General features: G+C 40.2%; 1 protein-coding gene across 5 annotated transcripts in view; it reads left to right on the top strand.

Moving 5' to 3' along the window:
• The window catches only part of ipo8 (importin 8), a 73,934-nt gene extending 55,419 nt beyond the window's left edge, over window positions 1-18,515 (top strand). For all 5 annotated transcript variants that reach the window (XM_062382414.1, XM_062382412.1, XM_062382411.1 and 2 more), the window contains 3 exons: window positions 3,081-3,296; window positions 16,803-16,932; window positions 17,387-18,515. In XM_062382414.1, coding sequence (XP_062238398.1) covers window positions 3,081-3,296; window positions 16,803-16,932; window position 17,387 — 347 coding nt within the window. In that variant the 3' untranslated portion in view covers window positions 17,388-18,515. The remainder of the gene's footprint in view (window positions 1-3,080; window positions 3,297-16,802; window positions 16,933-17,386) is intronic.
• The last annotated feature ends 1,375 nt before the right edge of the window (window positions 18,516-19,890 follow it).

The following is a 19,890-nucleotide window of genomic DNA, read 5'->3' as shown; positions in this document are numbered from 1 at the left end:
ACACAGTAGCCACTCGTTCAAAATGAGCGAAGTACCTCTCAACATTTTTCTCAGCAAATGGAGGTACTAGTCTGATGTTGCTTGCTACATTAAACTGAGCCGAGGCAGAACTGGATGAGCTCAAAGCAGCATGCTTAAATTCAAGCTCTTTTAGGAAACGCTCATGTTCTAGGTGCATTTGTCTTTCCCTAAGGATACGCTCTTTTTCTTTATCCTCTAGTTCTAATTCTCGAAACGCCAACTCCTTCAACCTGAACTCCAGCACAGCATCTGACATTTGATGCTGATATGCTGGTAAAGCAGACGGCTTTAGGACGCCTCCTTCTGCTAGGCTAGCCTTAAGTGCTTCTCTTAAATTATCTTTAAGACGTTTATCACCACTGGCAATCTCAATGTCATAATGGCTGGCAAGGCTAAGGAGCTGTTCTTTAGTGAGCTGACAAAGCAACTCCTCCGAGGGTGCACTAATAAAGTCATCGATAGCCTCCATACCAGATAACTTCAGTAACCAAACATACAAAATACACCAATCGCCGCTACCCAAGGTTTCAACTTAAACCAGTACGCCCAATACACACCTCATCCAACCCTACAGCTTAACACAAATTCTCTCTACTAAATGATTCTTGAAACCATGATCACAGAGATAGGCCTAGTAACTCCCATCTAGCTACTAAGTAGCACAAAATATTACCCATAAAAACCCATTACCAAAATGGACCCTGTTGGTAATCAAGACAAAGGCACAACAACCTCTGGGAAAACTAGCCCACAAGGTCAAGCTAGACACCACACACACCGCACCTGACAAATCCACAAGCTTTACAAAACAAAGTTAGGACCCTGGACATGTTACCACAACTGTCCCCATAAAGCAGTCACTAACTCAAATAACTTTACAAATCAATCACTGCTGAGCACAGTGAGCAAGCCTCCGAGTGCAAATGATCATCTAAGCAAGCCCCCTGGTACCTGCCTAACTTCAAACTAACCCTAACTGTCTTCTGAGGCGTGCCGGGCTCGAGGCCTCTTTAAAGCAAAATTCAGTTAACCTCAGCCATGTGACCAAGGCCCTGAAATGCTCGCCCCCACCAGAGAACAAGTCTCCACCCAGGATTACCTCGAAAAAAAATAAATAAGTAAATATAACAAATAGTGCACCGATGGAAGGACAGATTGCTCTGCCCAGCTGGCACACTCCCTAACTAACCAGGGAGATCACTCACAACTTAAAATCATAGCACTCAGATTCAATGCTCACCATACTCACCATGACAAGAAGAAAAATAACTCATCCAGATCTATCCGGGACGAGCCCCCAATATGTTACAACCCGGCTCGACGGAAGTAACATAAAGTAGACAAACAAGGATTAATTATAAGAAAACTGGGTTTATTGTTAATTTGGTAATCAGACTGATGAATGGGATCCAGCCCTGCCTGAAGAGAGGGCCATGAGTGAAGCCTCCCAGGCTTTTAAGGCAGCAGCAGGTGCCAGGTGACGAGGAGAAGGAGGGGCTGAAGGAGGAGCTCCAGGAGCACTGCAAAACAAGGAGCAGATCTGCACATAACATACAGGGACAATGCAGGATATCTTCCAGATCTTGGGCACCTTTCCAGCCTTACCAAGAGGTTGAAGAGATGCGTCAACACACCTGCCAGCTGCTCCGCGCACACCATCACCACGTGCGGGTTAATGTTGTCCAGTTCTCTGGCCTTGTTGATCCTGGTACTGGGGAGTTGTTGTCTCACCTGGCTGGTCCAAATTTTTGGGGTAGTTTGGGGTGTGGTGGCTGACAGACGGGGTGATGTGAGGAGATGGAAGGGGGGAGCTGAGGAGGGTGGTCTGGGTTGAGGAAGGTGGTCTGGGTTGAGGAAGGTATGAGAGATCAGGAAGGTTAGAGAAGGGAGGTAGGGGTTAATGGTGATAGGCCGTTGCACTATCAATGGAGCGAGCCATTGATAGTGCATCTCAATTGCGTCGCTCAGGGCGGGGGACGTGGCGGCGTTCTGAGGGACAGCTGGCAGGTCAGGGGTAAGTTGGGCGCCACCTAGTGTCTACACTGAGAAGTACAATACAGTGGGCCATAGTAGAGCAAAACTACAAAGTGCTATAAGTAAGTGCCATTTAATGTTTGTGAGGCGGGCCAATTTAAAATTGATGGCGTGCCACAGATGGCAAGCGGGCCGTAGTTTGGACACCCCTGACATACAGCTAAGATATTTCAATTATTGTATTTATTTTCAACACACAGAGAGAGGGTCAACATAAGATACAACAATTTAAATAGGTAAACTTTTTTAGATTACAACTTTCACTCAGTGATGTCCCAAAAACAACCCATATTTTCCAGTTTACCCTGCTATTCAAATTCACCCATTTTGAATAGCAACCAAATTTGTTTATGCTTAAGGCAACAGACAATAAAATTGATATTGTAGTTTAGGGTACAGTAAGAACTATCTTACAGCACAGTCCATATAACTGAAAATCTGAATTCCTGGTCAAATTTGGGACTAGAAAAATATTGTATCATGTTCTAAAATGTAGCTTTTTGCTTTTTTTTTAAACTTCAAATGTAATTTTTTTTAAATTTGTTTTGATCCCCATTAACTTCTACAAATTGGAATTTATTAAAAGGTGTTAAGTAGTTTCGGTCCACACAACGGCCGCTCACTGGATATTTTCTCTTTTTCGGACCATTCTCAGGAAACCCTTGAGTTGGTTATGCATGAAAATCCCAGTAGGTCAGAAGATTTTGAAATACTCAGACCAGCCCGTCTGGCACCAACAACCATGCTACGATTACAGTCACTTAAATCCCCTTTCTTCCCCATTCTGATGCTTGGTTTGACCTTCAGCAAGTCATCTTCACCACAATTTGGGAGGTCGAGTCTGCGGGTGTGGTAGGATCTGATGGATGTGGGGATATACAGTGGTCATTGTAAAATGTTGTGAAATCTCCTCTTTCTTTTTTTTCTCTCCTTTGGAGAAATAACAGATTTCTGCTGTAATTGAATTTCATTTTTGACATTAAATGCTTTAATCTAAATGGGTACGCTATGTTTTGTGTTGGCAGAGGAGATTCCCAGTGATGAAGATGAGGTTAATGAGAACTGGAATGCCATGCAGCAGCAGTCCGGCACAGTGACAAACCATGGCAGTGAGGAAGATGATGAAGATGAATGCTTGGATGATGACTGCTTTGAGGGTACGCCCCTCGAAGAATATAGCACACCGCTCGACTACGACAATGGCGAGGACGAGTATCAGTTCTTTACCGCCGCACTGCTTGGTAAGTAATCATTCAAGCCCTAAAAGTAGTAAAAGTGTGAATGGAACTTCCAGTTATGGGGAACTGCTAGGAAGACTGTGATGGAAATCTGTTGATACAAGAGGCTAGAAACAACAGAGTTATCTATGAATATTTAATAAGGGGCTTTCTGCAGAAAGGATCAACACAGGGAAACCACAACGATTTCAGAGTGAGGATGCAGAACAGTCAAAAGCACAGATCTTATATAGGAAGACTGGTTCCATAGTTGGGGTAAGTAAAGGAATCTAAACACAACAGCTGATTCACATTTGTTCCCTATGGTGATAAGAAGACATACACTCCTTCCTTTGATGGGTAATGAAGTCGCAAAAGGTTTCACTTTATCCACGTCATAAACAGTTCCGACCATAAAACAGCTCAAGTCATAAAACATTTGGTGTGTGTAAATACAAGTCATAGAAGTCTCTTGACAAGGCTGCAGAAACTTACTATCCATATACAAAATAGTTAGTCAACCATGCTTAGTTAATTTTTCTATTACATTTCCATCCTTTTTGTCATTTATGACAATATAAGAGAATGCGTACCTACAGTAAAAAATCAAATACATCCAGTCAAATAAATTCAAAATGCATCAACACCATCACTGTAGTGTAAAGCAAACTGCCTTTGTCGTGGACGGTATGCATCTTTAAAGTGGAGGAAGGACTGATAAGAGCAGACTTAATAGACAACACACAACATCACATTCTTCATCACTATCAAAAGGGTTCTGAGAAAGAAACCAGTCAGGGAGGGGAAACGTATCTTATATTGTCGTGACTGTAGATCTAATTGGTGTGTCATCGGGTAGGCAGATACATTTAGTGGCTTAGCATTAGAGAAGGTGGATCTTTCGGAACAAACCAGAGGGACACAGCTGGCCTTCCCCATAAAGCCCATGAAGGCTACAGTAGTCAACCAAACTGTGAGTATAAAGGTGCAGTGTGGGGGAGACATACGTGTGAATAGAAGTGACATGTTCATACGAGCAAACACTCTCTGTAGCTTCAAAGGTAAACAAATCATATCGCACAGGATGTTTGAAACCCATCAAACAGACTGGCCTGGGAGATTGGTTTGAATGGTCAAAAAAATAAATCTGTATCAAGAGTTATCAGTCAGCGGGAGATCGCTGTTATCATTAATAAGAGAACAGTTCCTCTACTGCCACTCAGGCCCAACTGACTGAAGGGATGCCAGGGAGGTCGGCGTTTCATCGTCGTCTTCTCTGCGGTGTGTGTATTATGTGATTCCCTGAAGCAACTTTTACCAACAGCTGTGCTGGTCAGCACTGCCCCCTCTTCACCCATCCTTTGTTTTAATTATTCAGCGTGGGTGCAGCAGGTGGATGTTCTGGTTCTGGGACTCTCTTGCAGTGACTGGCATGAATCCACGTTGTCCTCTCAGCGACATTCATTGCCATATGGGTTGTTAACAGGATCTGGTACAGTCCTGTCCAGCCTCTGTGTCGCCAGCTTTTCTAGCTTAGGTCTTTCACTACCACCCAGTCGCCGGGCTTCGGGTCATGAAGTGGTCCAGTTGCCGGGTTAGGGGGTGCGTCTTTAACCTGTTTGAGGATGGCAGATGAAGCAGAAGAGTGATTTGTACAATAACAAAGGATTTCATCTTCATAGAGAGTTGTTGAGGGCAATTGTCTATTAACAGTTCCAATGCCCATGTTCGCTGGGCGTACAGAATCACAAGTGGGCTCAATCTTTATTTTGGTCTGACTTAATCTGCTAAAAGCCATACAAAAACGCTGCAATCAAAACTAAAGAACTTCAGATCATCAAAGCTAAACTCTGAAGCTAAGGAGGATGATGCTAACACTAGCTTAGCTCAAGCAATGTCGACTGATGAAAGCAGGAGGGAGCTAGATTGGAAAAAGTTCTGTTGAATGTTTCGAACGTGTGGCACAAGCTGAAATAAGAATTTTGACCACCAAAGACAGCATCAGCTCGATGCAGAACTCTTGAAGCTAGAAACAAGAGTTTGGAAGACAAAGTTTGGGACTTGGAGGCCAGGTCCAGACTAAACAATCTAAGACTGGTGAACCTGCCTGAAGACACTGAAGCAGGAGATGCTTTTACACTTCTGGAGAACTGGCTCCCTGAAGTGCTGGATTTAGCACTGCTAAGTCTTAAACTTATACTGGAGAGAGCTCACAGAATAGAGGGAGCCCACTGCCATGGGGGTGCACAAACGACAGAAGATGATGATGCAGTCCGGAAGAAACTATGGAACATGGGAATCCGGGGTGGCATGCTGTTACCGGCTCGTCTCTTTGTGACTTATAAAGACACAAATTTGAGAACAGATTGCAAAAGAAAAAGGGGAAGACAAAGACTAAATAACCGGTAACTTGAAGAGATACTTATTTATTTTCTTTTTCTTTCTTCTCTCTTTCGTTTTCAGTTGGGTTACACATTGGCTCATGTTGTGCAACAAGAAACAAGGAAGGCCACACAGTTCCGCCGTTATATCATTTATTCAAAAGGACTAAAAAGACTAGACTTGAAGCTAAACGTGGTAACCCATTCTGTGGGTGGGTGTATAGAAGTAAGAGTCACGCAAATGCCAAGCTTGGATGTTCATATGGAGGTAGACCTGTTGAAAGAGCGAGAGAGATCCAGAGCCCAGTCTGCCGGCCTCTTAAATGTTGGTCAGCCCAGTTGTGCCACATCCCTGCTGATCACTAGGGTCTAACTCCACCACCAGGAGCCTGAAACAAAAACACAAGCAAAACCCCACAGCAGGACAACTCCAGGGTTGTCAAAGTTGTATTAGTTATATTAGTAGTAAGTCCTGCAACGCTTGTGTTGTGCAATAGTATGTAAAAAGTGTTACCATGGAATGGTGTGCCTTTAGGCTCAATACATTTGGTTATAAAAATAAAATATAAAACATTAATATTTAAAATACTAATATTACATCATAACTTTAATTGGTTAAAGTTCTCGCGGGGCACCACCCTTCATAGAAGGGAAAAGATAGCCAATTCATTGATTAAGATCAGTCTCATTTAGATCTAGTTCAATTAGAAATCTCAATATTTTACCATTAAAGATTATATAATGAACAATGAAGGTTATGGAATTCTTAACAGTGTAATGGTTGGCAATATTAATGACAGAACATTTGTGAAAGAAGAACATTTATTATGAACATAATAAAGTATAAAAAAACAAATTACTAAACAATCAAACTAACAAACAAGGAGGTGTGTGTGTGCGTGAATGTAAATTAGCATGCTTTAGAAATGGTCCCTAAGATAAGAGCCCCCCCCCCTTCTTCTGAGGTTGCTTTACGACCGTTGCTTTACGGCTGAGGGGAAAGGTTTAACTAGGTGAGATGCTATGCGTGTCTGTTTGTATGTTAATCAGATAATGATAGAGTCAGGGACAAAGCCTGTGGCGAGCCTAACTGCCATTAACCTTCATTTAACTTATGCCTACAACGTCACAGCATATATCAAACTTGTAAACACACCGAATTGAGTAAACAGTCTATAGCATGTATAATTATTAAGCCCAGATTATGTTACCAGTCCGAGGGAAAGAGGGAAAGAAAGTTGCTGTTCAGTTTGCAGTTCTGTGACGTCTCCTGGCTTTGTGGTCGTAGAGTTCTGCATTCGTGATTCTGTCGAGCCATGTGCTCAGATGCTGGTTGAAGTTTTCCTTCAGGACATCGCGTCGCTACAAGGAGTTTTGTTGAGCTTGAAGGGCGAGGAGATTTCCTTGAGAAGGGTGAGCTGGGAGCTGCACCTCTGACCTCCGGTTGTGGGTTGGATAGAGAAGGAAGCTGGATCAGAGCTTGAGCAGCCTTCTGCCCTCGGAGAGATGGAAGAAGAGAGGCTGTAGCAGCCTTCCGCCCTCGGGAGGATTGGAGAAAGAGAGGCTGGACAGCCTGCTGGCCTTCGAAGGATTGTAGAAAGAGGAAGATCTTGGGGAGACCTCTCCTTATATTGGCCCCGGTGACCTCACAGGTCTTGGACCAGAGTGACCAATAGGAGTTGACCCAGGTGGTTATTGACACCTTTGTGTGACATTGCCCAGACCCCAGGACATGCAGCATCCTGTTACATCCTCTGGGAGACTGAGTTCCTTGACTTTCTAAGATCATTGGAAGCTGTGGCATCTTGGGGGATTGAGTCCACTCCAGCACATGCGGCATGTTTGTTACAAGTTTGACTGAAAGGAGGCCTGTGGTTTGCACAAAAACCATGTCCCAACACTTGGGTAGCACACCAACACTAAAGAGGGTTAAATGCAGTCTTTTAATAAATGCAAAGAATTTTTTTCACTATAATTTTGGATTCTTTAAAAGTGAGGTTCTGTTTCGTACTTCGCGACTGAGATATGCTCTCAATCGTTTGTACTCTGTCTTCAGTTCACCGGAGTTCATTCCATCTTAAGACTTGGTTCAACACTACAAACATTTCCGGTATGTTGGTCTGACCAGGGCTTAATGTACATTTTGTTAAAGTGGCTTACGCAATATAAGTGGGCCATGTTCTCCTACACGTGGCATCTGTTGTACTTCTGGCTGAGGGTTAAGGACAGAGGATGTCACATCCTGTTAAAGCCCTATGAGATGAATTGCAATTTGTGAATATGGGCTATACAAATAAAATTTGATTGATTGATGGATTGATGTTGTTGTTGAATGGCGGAGAACACTAAAACACCTAGATTTGGAAGACCTGCGCTGTTGTTGGTGGAGTGGTCATTAGCTGTTGGGGAATGTCTCAACATTTGGGGGGAGCTAGCCTTCGGGTTGGAATCAAGCAGGTCAGGGGATTGTTAGGGGTTCTCAATGTTTGATGTTTGTTGGAAGATCAGTGTTAAGAATATTTGTTTCTCAAATGTAATCAAGTTTCCCGTTTTACCCTTCGTTTTTATCCTTTACCTTCTTTTGTTGTCGTTTTCATCTATTTGTCTAGCATAATCAGTGTCAAATGTCATGTTGCGGGGTGTGTTGGTTAAATATACATTCTGGAATTGCAGTGGTTTGCATAAACTTTTTAAAATCTGGTAATAAACAGACTTTTTACAGTTTATCAAAATGTATATTTCTTCAAGAAACATACTTATTGGCAAGGGAGGAGATGGAGATGGAGGGGATGGGTGTTTCTAGCATCTTTTTCAACACATATCAGGGTGATTCTAATTCATAGGTCAATACTGTTTCAGGTAAAAAAATTGAATTAAGGTTAAGACTGGTAGATATTTGGTTGTACAAGCTACCCTTCTAACAGAAAAAAATAATTTAGTTAATATTTATGCTCCTAATAATGATGACCCAAGATTTTTCCAGGGCTTGAATTGCATATTGGAAACAACAAAGGACCAGTCATCATTAATAGATAAATCAGATATTAAGAGCAGGGAAGTAATACTTAACTTTATAAATGATCCTTTATGATGTTGGCATCTGATAATGGTCGTGGACCACGACCGAGGTGACAGCTGATGATGGATTCTAATTGGATACAGTGGACATGACTGTGGACTATAGTGGCATCCGATCTTGATGGTGGATCATGATCTTGCTGGCTCCTGACCATAGACTAGACCATCTATTGCACTCCTGTCCGCCCTGGGAGAAGATCCGTCACATGTAGCTCTCTTTGAGGTTTCTATGTTCTTTTTACCCTGTTAAGAGGATTTTTAGTAGTTTTTCCTTACTCTTTTTGAGGGTTAAGGACAGAGGATGTCACACCATGTTTAAGCCCTATGAATCAAATTGTGATTTGTGAATATAGGCTATACAAATACAATTTGATTGATTGATTTATGATGAATGAGCTAAACCTAAAAGATGTATGGAAGGAATTACAACCATGTGCTGTAGAATATGCATGCAACTTTAGAACTCATCAATCCCACCCCTGTATGGTTTACTTTTTAATTTCAGCGAATTTTGTCTCAAAATCTCAAAAGACTGCAACTACAATGGTATCCTTATTTCGGACTACGCACCAATCTCAATGCTCTTTGCAGATTCATGGTTGAAATGAGACCCATCTAAATGGCGATTTCAACAAAAATGGTTTCTGGATCCAGATTTTTTCACCTACCTTGGTGAACAGATTGCTTTTTATTTTGAGACAACTGCCTCTGAAACATTAGCATATTTTAGATTAGAAGCTTTCAAAGCATTTATTAGAGGCCAGATTATTGGATAATGAAGCTTTTCAGAAAAATTGCCCTAAAACCAAACAACAACTGTTATAACTGGGGTGACAGTATAATGAACTGACAGCATCTAAAGATGTGGCAAGTTTATTAAGTCTTAAACATTTTACGATTAAGGAGAAAGAACTGGGAAAATATTAGCTTGGCGTATATTTTCCCAGTTACAAAATGAAAGATCCATCACTTCAAAACAGAATAGCCATGGGGGCGCCCTTAGCTCAGTTGGTAGGGCGTCCCCCCCATGGGCCTCGGCCAGCGGCGGACCCGTGTTCGATTCCAGCCCGCGGTCGTTCTCTGCATGTCACTCCCCTCTCTGCCCCATTTCAACTCTGTCTCTAAAAACTATCAATAAAGCATAAAAATGCCAAAAAATAATCTTTAAAAAAAAAAAAAAACAGAATAGCCAGGGGGATTATATAGTTGACTCTAAAGATATAAATGAGGCTTTTAGACATTTCTATAAAAACCTATATACACACGTGAACAAAATTACCCTTCCGTTAAAGAAAGAAAAACCCACAATGGAATAACTTGAAACTGACAAAAGTAATAATAAATAAAAAAAATTACTGAAAATTAACTAATGAAAACCAGACATTGATTTTGAATTGCTGTTCAACAGAATCATTTAAAAAGACGAACTAACGAAAATGGCCTGGACAAAACTGATGGTACCCTTAACTTAATATTTTGGCAGCACATTTAGCTCCATAATGCCTTGATAGTCTTGAGATGTAGATTCATGACACTGTGTACCAGATGCAGAAAAGCAGCCCCAGAACATAACCGAGCCTCATCCACGTTTCACAGTAGGTACAGTGTTCTTTTCTTTGTATGCTTCATTTTTGCGTCTGTGAACTATGAAGCTGATGTGACTTGACAAAAAGCTCAAGTTTTGTCTCATCTATCCAAAGGACATTCTGACACTGATGGACCTTGACCTTGGAGTTCACTTCTAATCTCTTTGGAAGTTGTTCTGGGCATTTTGGTTACCATTCATATTATCCGTCTCTTCATTGTGTATACATTTTCCTCATGTGGCCACGTCCAGGGAGGTTGGCTACACTCCCATGGACCTTACTGAATAATATGTGCAACTGTAGTCACATGAACATCAAGCTGCTTGGAGATGGTCTTATAGCCTTTACCTTCAACATGCTTGTCTATAATTTTCTTTCTAATCTCCTGACACAACTCTCTCCTTAGCTTTCTGTGGTCCATGTTCAGTGAGGTACACACCATGATACCAAACAGCACAGAGACTACTTTTCACCCTTTTAAAAGGCAGACAGACTGATAACAAGTTTGAAGACACCTGCAATGTTAATTAGAGGACACATCTTAGTTTAACATGTCCCTGTGGTCAAATTATTTTCTATTTTTTCTAGGGGTAACATTATTTTTGTCCCGGACATTTTCATTAGTTAGTTTTTTTTAAATGATTATATTGAACCACAATTCATGAGCAATGTCTAATTTTCATTAGTTCATTTTTTGTTTTTATTATTACTTTTGTCAGTTACATGTTATTTCAGTGACCTTTGTGGTTTTTTCTTTCTTTAACGGAAGGGTACCAACAATTTTGTCTACGTCTGTACTTCTGACATGTAACATAATTTTAGATAATCTTGATATACCCATTATCCCAGAGGAACTCGAATCCAGCCTTGAAGCTGAGCTATCATTAAAAGAGATATTTGATGGAACTGATAGTATGAAATCTGGTAAGGTGGCGGGTCCTGATGGCCTACCTATAGATATTTACAGAAAGTTTAAAACCAGACCCTTTATGGCATATGTTATTAGAATAACCAATAATAATCCACTCTCCTTGAGGGAAGGCTGTTGTCAAGGCTTCCCTCAAGGATGGATTATTATTATTATTATTATTATTAATTTTACTGATCCCAAAACTAGGGAAACCCTGCAATAGGTGTGAAACCTTAAGACCAATTAGTTTTCTAAAATTCAGGTGTGAAGCTGCTATGTAAAGTTCTGGCGAAGAGGTTGGAAGGCTCACGCCCAAGAATAATTGAAAAGAATCAAAACGGGTTTACAGGAGGTCGACAAGGGTTTCATAATGTCAGGAGGGCGCTGAACATTTACACATCCAGAAGGACACACCAGACAAGATTATCTTATAGTTAGATGCTGAGAAAGCCTTTGATATGGTCAAATGGCCCTATCTTTTTGACGTTCTTAAATGCTTTAGATGTGGGGAATACTTTTGTAAGTGAATTAAACTGTTATTTAAGGAACCCTGTGCTAAAGTAATCACGAATAGTACAATATCAAAGCCAATTAAGATCCATAGAGGAAGCCGTCAAGGGTGCCCTTTATTGCCACTGTTGTTTATAATGGCCATTGAGCCTGTTGCCATAGCTGTACCATCTCATAAAGAGATGGTAACAATATAGGTCAAACTGATCATTATCATTAACCTGGAGAAATCCATACCAGCTGTGATAAGAGTATTGAAAAATGTTTGTGATTTTTCAGGCTACAAAGTAAATTACTCCAAAACCTCTATAATGCTACTAAACTCCAAAGATAAAGGTAATCCATCCACAGAAGTTTCTCATTTTAATGTTGGCATTCAAGTTACATACTTGGGTGTCTTCATTGTACCAAATATAAACAATGTGATCAAGTCTAAATATGATTTTATCATGGAATCAATTACTAGTTTGATTAATAGATGCACATCCATCGTAACGTCTTTAATTTGAAATATAGATATCTTGAAAATGAAGAGACTTCCCAAATTACTCTATATGTTCAAGAACATCCCATTGCTTCCTCCCTCAGATCAATTTTTTAAGCGAAAAAAGCTTTTCATAAATTGTCTGTGGAATAACAAACTACAAGTTCTAAAGCGGTCTCTTCTGTACCTACCATAAGATAGAGGGGGACTCCAATGTCCTAATCCGGTAAAGTAGAGAGGCGGTGGTCTAGTGGCAGAAACTTGGACTATGGGCAGAGAAGGTCTCTGGTTCGTCTCTGGTTCAACTCCACGGAGAGACAACAAAAGACGAACCTGGATTGATCTGTCCAAAAATCCAAGAGTCTCCCTACCCTGTATGTACCCCTGAGCAAGGCACCTTACTCCCCCAACATCTGCCCCCCGAGCGCCGTACATGGTCGCTCACTGCTCTGTGTGTCCTGCACACAGATGGGTTAAATGCAGAGGTTGAATTTGCCTGCCATTGCATGGGTGTGTTGTACATGTCTGTGCATGTGTTTGGTATGAATAAACATATCTTAATCTTAATCTAATCTTACTATTGGGCAGCTCAACTATGACCTAAAATGTTTTACTTCTTTAATTATCCTGTCTGAAGAGATAGGGAATCTCAATACCTAGAACTATCCTATCCTGAATATGTGTACTGAACCAGTCTAAAGAAACTCATAAGTAAAACCAGTAACCCCATAACCAGGAAAATGATTAATGTTTGGCATGCGGTAAGGAAATATTTGAATGAGGTACTTTCTCTTTCACATTTCAGCCCACTTTGGGTACATACAAAATGTCATACCCGGTACAGCCAATAGTAGATTTAGGAGATGGTTGGATAAGGAGCTGCAGAAAATGCTAAACTCATTTGAAGAGTTGTAAATACATACAACATTCCACGGACATACTTTTTCAAAGTTTTTTGCAAGTCCGAAGTTTAATTGTAGCGACCCAAAAACAATCACTAGCTGTTCCTCCCTTTTCTCCATTAGCGAAAACTGTTTTGAAAGACAGTACCGTGAAAAACATAAATCCAGATTTTATGATTCACTCATATCTGCGTCCCCCAATTCTTCTGATGCTAAACTCAGAGCTTGGAGAGAGGACTTACTGGACATTTTTTCTTTTGACGATTGGGAAAATGCTTGCAAAGCAGCTTAAAATCAAATTGAAAACACACATTTTAGGATTTTAATATATAATTGGCAGAAAAACTAAATACATTTAATAGCAATATTCCAGATTTACGCTTTAAATGTAATCTTTTCACTATTGCTAAATGGTAGAAAGACTTTCTGCATGTATACCATTAGAAATTTATAATTATAACCCCCTCTTCTATCAAGGGGAAACAATAATCTTTTGAAAGAATATGGGGTCCTTTTTTTAGTTATCTAGAATTGACCGATCTGAAAAACATATTGAATCAACAGAATTAATCTAAAAAGTTTGATTAAATGCCCCTCCGCTGGGAACAGAATGGTATCCTTTTAATTTGGTCAACAAACACGCAATAAATCAAAGGTTCAAGTATTTATATGGGGCACAAACGATTTCACAAGTCCCAGCTAATGGTCACTACTGTTCCACAACAACTGACAATGTTGCTGTGGCCACACTCACCTTTTAACATAGGCAGCCACCACGTCGCTTAATGAATGACTCGAGAATACAGGAATTAGTTGCACACATTTTGATATGATAAATGCAATTTATATTTTGTGAAATATGTCAAGTCTTAACCAGTAAATGAGGTCAGGTCCGAGTGAAGTCTCAAGTCATTGGTGTGTAGTCCAAGTTAGGTTGCAAGTGTAATGGAAATTGACTTAATAACTTCTTAGTTTAATCTTACAGCAGACCTTTCCATCTAGGGTACAGCTCAACATAAACATTATGTTGCACTCACTGTCTAGTCTAGCATGTGAGCCAATTGTCTATTCATGTCTTTTGCAGAAGTTGATCCTGAAATCACCTGAATTCTATATTGACCTTTTGCTCTACTCTGTTTTAACTGTGTTTTTACTTTGATCCAAGAACTAAGCTGACTGACACAACACCCTAACCATACATGATACTATGTCCTCTCCAACAGATTTTGGATGCAGCCTATAAGGGCAACCTTTACAGACGATATGTTCCAGACAAAGAACAATACATACACAAGTGTGTGTAAAGTGTCGGCACCTCCGACAGCAAACAGGGGAAGCAATAAAAGGCATTACTTACACCACATCCAGTTAGCCACCACTGTTTCTCATAACAAGAGCGGGATAAGCCAAAGGTGCAAGCTCATACTTGATCACTTGTCGGCTACTGAATCTGTTAATTGGGTCAATCATTTTATCCTGTTGGGGTGTTTTTGTAAAGAAATAACCGGATTTGCTGAAGTTCCCCTTTATGTGATTATATGTTTGCTGGTCAGCTCGCAGCGGAAGTAATTCAGTGAAGGCAGCGAAAATCGACCAATAACATTAGATAAAAAAAACTCACCTCAATACCTAGTGTCTAGGGCTTCGTCCCGTGGAAAATATGCAACAACCAATTAAATAGCCGCCTCAGGACCCACATTCACATTCATTTTACCGGCTCCGCAAACCAGGCATTATATGTATTTAGACAGAAACTAAACAATCTGAAAGCCATTTCTATAAAACGCTCATAGGTGCCTACTGTCAACCAGGTGCATTGTACGAGTATCTATGATCTTTTAAAATTATCTAATTAAATTGTGTTTAATAGGTTCATATAGACTTTTTTTCCCGCAAGATGTTGGAGAGGGCTGCGGCCCAGCACCCCGTATTAACAAGCTGCCACTTTTAAACAGAGCTTTGACTCCCTGTCCACCTTGCTGCAGTGCTGAGGAGGAACCTGGGATTGTTCATATTTACTTCAATCCAAATGAATAACTTATCATGCTATCTTTCCAGGCTAGGCAAAAATTATCTTGATTGGTAGAACACCACTTATTTTTCAAATTCCTTGATGTCTGTTTTAAAGCATTTGATTGTAGCCTCCTCTGATTAAGGGCTGCCGCGATCAGTCGACGTCACGCTTTTTTAAAATTTTTATTAATCTGTTTATTGAAACGCATCACATCATGTTACATGACCTTTTTTTTTGCCAAATAAACAAACATACAAACAAACAAACAAGTAGAAAACATACAAAACATTATCCCACCCACCACCCCAGTTGGTCTTCCCTTTTCAAACAGAATATCTAATCAGCCACCTTACATTTGTACTTTCACATTGATGTAAGAGCCCAGCTGGACAAAAAAAAAACATAATGTGTTGTTCATCCTTACACCGTAGGAGTTGTAGCTACATTATCGAAATATGAGATACGAGGTTGCCATATAGTATAGAATTTCTCAGTTGACCCTCGGAGTGAAAATTTGATTTTTTCTAATTTAAGGAATGACATTAGGTCAGTCTGCCAAGATTGTTCTGCCGGGGGTTTATGAATTTACCTTTTCGATTTCTAAAATGTTTAATTTCAATTCATTATAACAAATGTTCTTCATCAATATCGCTACATAACGCAGCTCTATTCTCAAGCGTGCGCAGGCGCCCGGCTGTTCACACGAGATTCTGCTTTCTCCGCTTGTTGTTGTATGTAACCCGTTCTATGTACTGGTTTGGGGGTAAATGATGATTGTCTTCATAGCCAGTTTAGATTCATTTAAACTAATCGTTAAAATAGTTGACAGATTAATCGATTGAAAAATAGTCGTTAGTGGCAGCCCTACTCTGATTTACTACCTTCTTTGTCAAGGGTTGTTCGCAATGAGGCAGTTGGACTACGAAGAAAGTCATCAACTATCAGAGTGAAGTTTTGAATACTTTTCTGTATTTTACTGACACGTACCTGTAAATATCAGAGGAATACTTTCCCTAAATATGTTTGCAGTAATATATGATAGACACTGGCTAAAATAGAATTTGTCTAAGATGGGTTAATAGTTAATAATTCATAAAAAATGGTCAGACAGAAGGAGGTTTTGGAGAAACATAAATGTTCAAGTGCAATGCCTTATGTCAGAATAAGGGTGAAACAGTGAATGGTTTTATTAAAATGTTGAATAAAATGCAATTGAGCCTATTTGTGAATAAAATGCAGAACCAAGGCTCTCATTAGCAACACCAACATGAATGTTGACATCACCCACCATCATTATTTTATCTGTGTTGAGAGCTACCTCAGGTAAAATGTCTAATTTAGCAAAAAATTCAGAGGAAGTGACAGGTGGACTATATGTAATAACTAGATCAACTAGTTTTTATGATTTCAAGCTTGTATTTTGGTGGCAAAGGATAGGGCTTTGAAATTAGCTGAACTACCTTTAGGTTGATGGTTGATAGATAACTCTGATTTAAAGATGGCTGCGACCCCTCTCCCTTACCCTGTGCTTGGGGGAATATGAGTAATAGTATGGGTGGGGACCTGGTAGCCCATATTGCCAAAGTGGGCAAGATACTGTGTTACGATTTTTTGCACCAAAACACTTAACATTATAAACTTTATCTTTGTCCCTGTATGTTTTAGGGGTGCAGAACCGTGATGCAATCTGGTACCAGAGTCTGACTGGTCCACTCAGTGATGACCAGAAGAAACAACTGCAGGAGATATACAGCATCTCACAGCAACGTAGGAGCACTGCCACAAAGGGCCAATGGTGAGTGGAAATACACACAATGGTGGAGGAAAGGATTTAGTTTGGAACAGAGGGAAAGGGAGAAATAGATACAGGCAGAACAGATCTTAGAGATATTTCTTAACTATAACCCTGGCCTGACGGGTTGAGAGCATAATATGTATTTTCCAAAAGCTATTCCTTTAGTTTTTTCAGACACTTTTTTAATGTTTTCAGTTAGTGGGTAAGACATCTATATAAATAACCCTACAGTAAACACAATGATTTAAAAACATTGTATTTGGAAGCTTTTTATCCACAGCTTGTGAGCACTTGTCAGATCATGCAGAGCTATTTCTGAAAACTCACTTTGTTTCCTCCCATCTTTTGTCCCTTTTGGAGTTCTGTATTAGACATTTAGAAAGACTACCAGTAACAGAGTGAGTAGAGAAGTATTACAAAAAATATACTGTATTATCTCTTGATTTGTTTTCAGAGTGCTGATGAGACAGATGAACTGCAGAATCAGTGAAGAGGGCCGGAGAAAGAGATCATACCTTAATGGATCCCAACAAAACTAGGTTCCAGATTGCAATCAGAATTGGATGAGTACCAGGGGCTGGATTGGCATTATAGCAGTTTGAGTCCTAGTGCACTGTATAAAACCACATCTACTACTGGAATATTTCAATGACCACAACTGGACGGTTATCGTGTGTGTGTGTGTGTGTGTGTGTGTGTGTGTGTGTGTGTGTGTGTGTGTGTGTGTGTGTGTGTGTGTGTGTGTGTGTGTGTGTGTGTGTGTGTGTGTGTGTGTGTGTGTGTGTGTGTGTGTGTGTGTGTGTGTGTGTGTGTGTGTGTGTGTGTGTATTTCAGTGAAAGATTTGCATTATAATTTCTTTGACCAGCATATATGTTCACGTACAGTGCAGTCCTTTGATCCAAGTAATTTTAGTGTGCCTGTGTGGGTCCGACTAACTGTAAAAAAATAAAACTTCAACATGTGCATTTGTATGTACCTGTATCTGAAAACTTTTATCATCTCATGAGGTGAGCTCCTATCCAGAAAAAAAAAAAAGAGCCTGATTTCTGTTTGGGGGGGGGGGGCTTTTGTACAGATTACAGACAATTGAGAAGAATGAGGTCCAAGACTTGTGACCACAGACAAATTAAATGTAAAATGGGAGCGATGTCTAAAAAGAAGCAGTTTTTAGTGTTCTTTTCCTACCTTAATTAAATGTTTCTGTTTCCCCAAGAAGCATTGTGTCTAAATATCGTCTCACAAAGCCACTAATATGGCTGTTAAAATAGTATTGTTTGATAAAAAATAAACACAAAGGACAGCTGATCCTGATGTCATTGTTATTAGTTTTGCAGAGAAACAAAAACTACAACTATTCACTATTTTTACATGTTTATAGACAAAGAATTTCTAGCAATAGTGTTATTATTGCTAGCTGTAGATTGCTACATTTGGGAGACTCAAGCTGTGTGTTTACTGGGTTGCAATTGCAGCTGATATATTGCAGAGCAAATGTCTGGTTTTGCTGGTCTGATATTGAACCACTTTTGTTAATGTACAGCTCTTTAAAAATCTCAAACATAATAAATTTGTTCTTTGTTCATCTCTCAGTTCAAGCAGTGGTCAATAATAATGATTGGTTGGACCATAAACTTTATCTAAAAATGGACGAAATTCCTCCACTTTAGCCCAGTATAAAGAAGTAAAGCCACAATATCCCATATCTGGAGCTACACTATAGCAGTCAGGAAGTAGCCCGGGTATCAGGTGTTACGCTCCTAAAAATGGTGATTAAGAATCCCAAATGTGACGTGAGGTTGTTTCCTCAGTAGTAATTTTTACTCCAATCCAAAATACAACCATCTACAATGAATTATGCACATTTATCAGAAGTTTTTGGACTTCCGGAATGCAGCGTGCGGGGTAGTCGTGTGCGCAGCTCGCTCCCACATCTAAACTTTTCATCTACCTTTTTATGCTAGTCTTTTTTCAGAATGTTCTTTTGCAACAAGTCTTAGAAATAGTGTTGACCATACAGGCAACCTCACAATGCCCAAACCTAAGGGCAAAGTGGATAAAAGCGATCCTGCAGTGCTAGCATCAGCATGGCAGAGATTAGATCCCTACAGGAGGAACACAGGCTTGCGCTTGCTGCCGCCTTCCAAACTTCATTCGACTCGATGACTTCAACATTGGACACCCTGCACACAAAGGTCACTGACTTTAATCTGGATGATGTTTTTCTACACATGGCTTCTATGGCACTTCTGTCCGTCCTGGGAGAGGGGTCCCTCACATGTGGCTCTCTCTGAGGTTTGTACTTATTTTCACCCTGTTAAAAGGGTTTTTAGTGTTTTTTCCTTACTCTTGCTGCGGGTTAAGGACAGGATGTCACACCCTGTTAAAGCCCTATGAGACGAATTGTAACTTGTGAAAATGGGCTATACAAATACAATTTGATTGATTGACCATGGGCAACGAATATCCTCTTTATCTACACTGACCACCGCATTCAACAACTGTAGACAGCGTGCTCTGACATGCAACGTGATAATGAGCTGGACCGAGCTCATAGAAGCCTTGCTCCAAAACTTGCCCCAGACGAGTGGCCACGACCTGTCATCATATGGTTCCACCGTTTCCAAATCAAGGACCTGGTTATTCGCGAGGCACATACAGTTGCAATCAGAAATATTCAACCCCCTCACCTTAAAAGACATAGTGATGTGGACGAAAGATTATGACAATAAATGAATAAATAAATAAATTAAAAAAAATTATGAAACAACAAATAATATTTATTGATACATATTTGAGTTATTTTGACAACAGAAGTTGGCTTAACTTTGAAGTTCAAATGAAAAATATATCTCTTTTAACACATGTGCATGTTCATGTTGGGCCACAGTCCAGAGGCTGAACACCAGACACTGGAGCCGACGGTGAGGACAAAGGATTGTAAAACTTTTGGAGGGAAA

Source organism: Platichthys flesus, chromosome 23 (genome assembly GCF_949316205.1).
Source record: "Platichthys flesus chromosome 23, fPlaFle2.1, whole genome shotgun sequence".
NCBI lineage: Eukaryota > Metazoa > Chordata > Actinopteri > Pleuronectiformes > Pleuronectidae > Platichthys > Platichthys flesus.
This window is presented reverse-complemented; position numbering and strand designations above follow the sequence as displayed.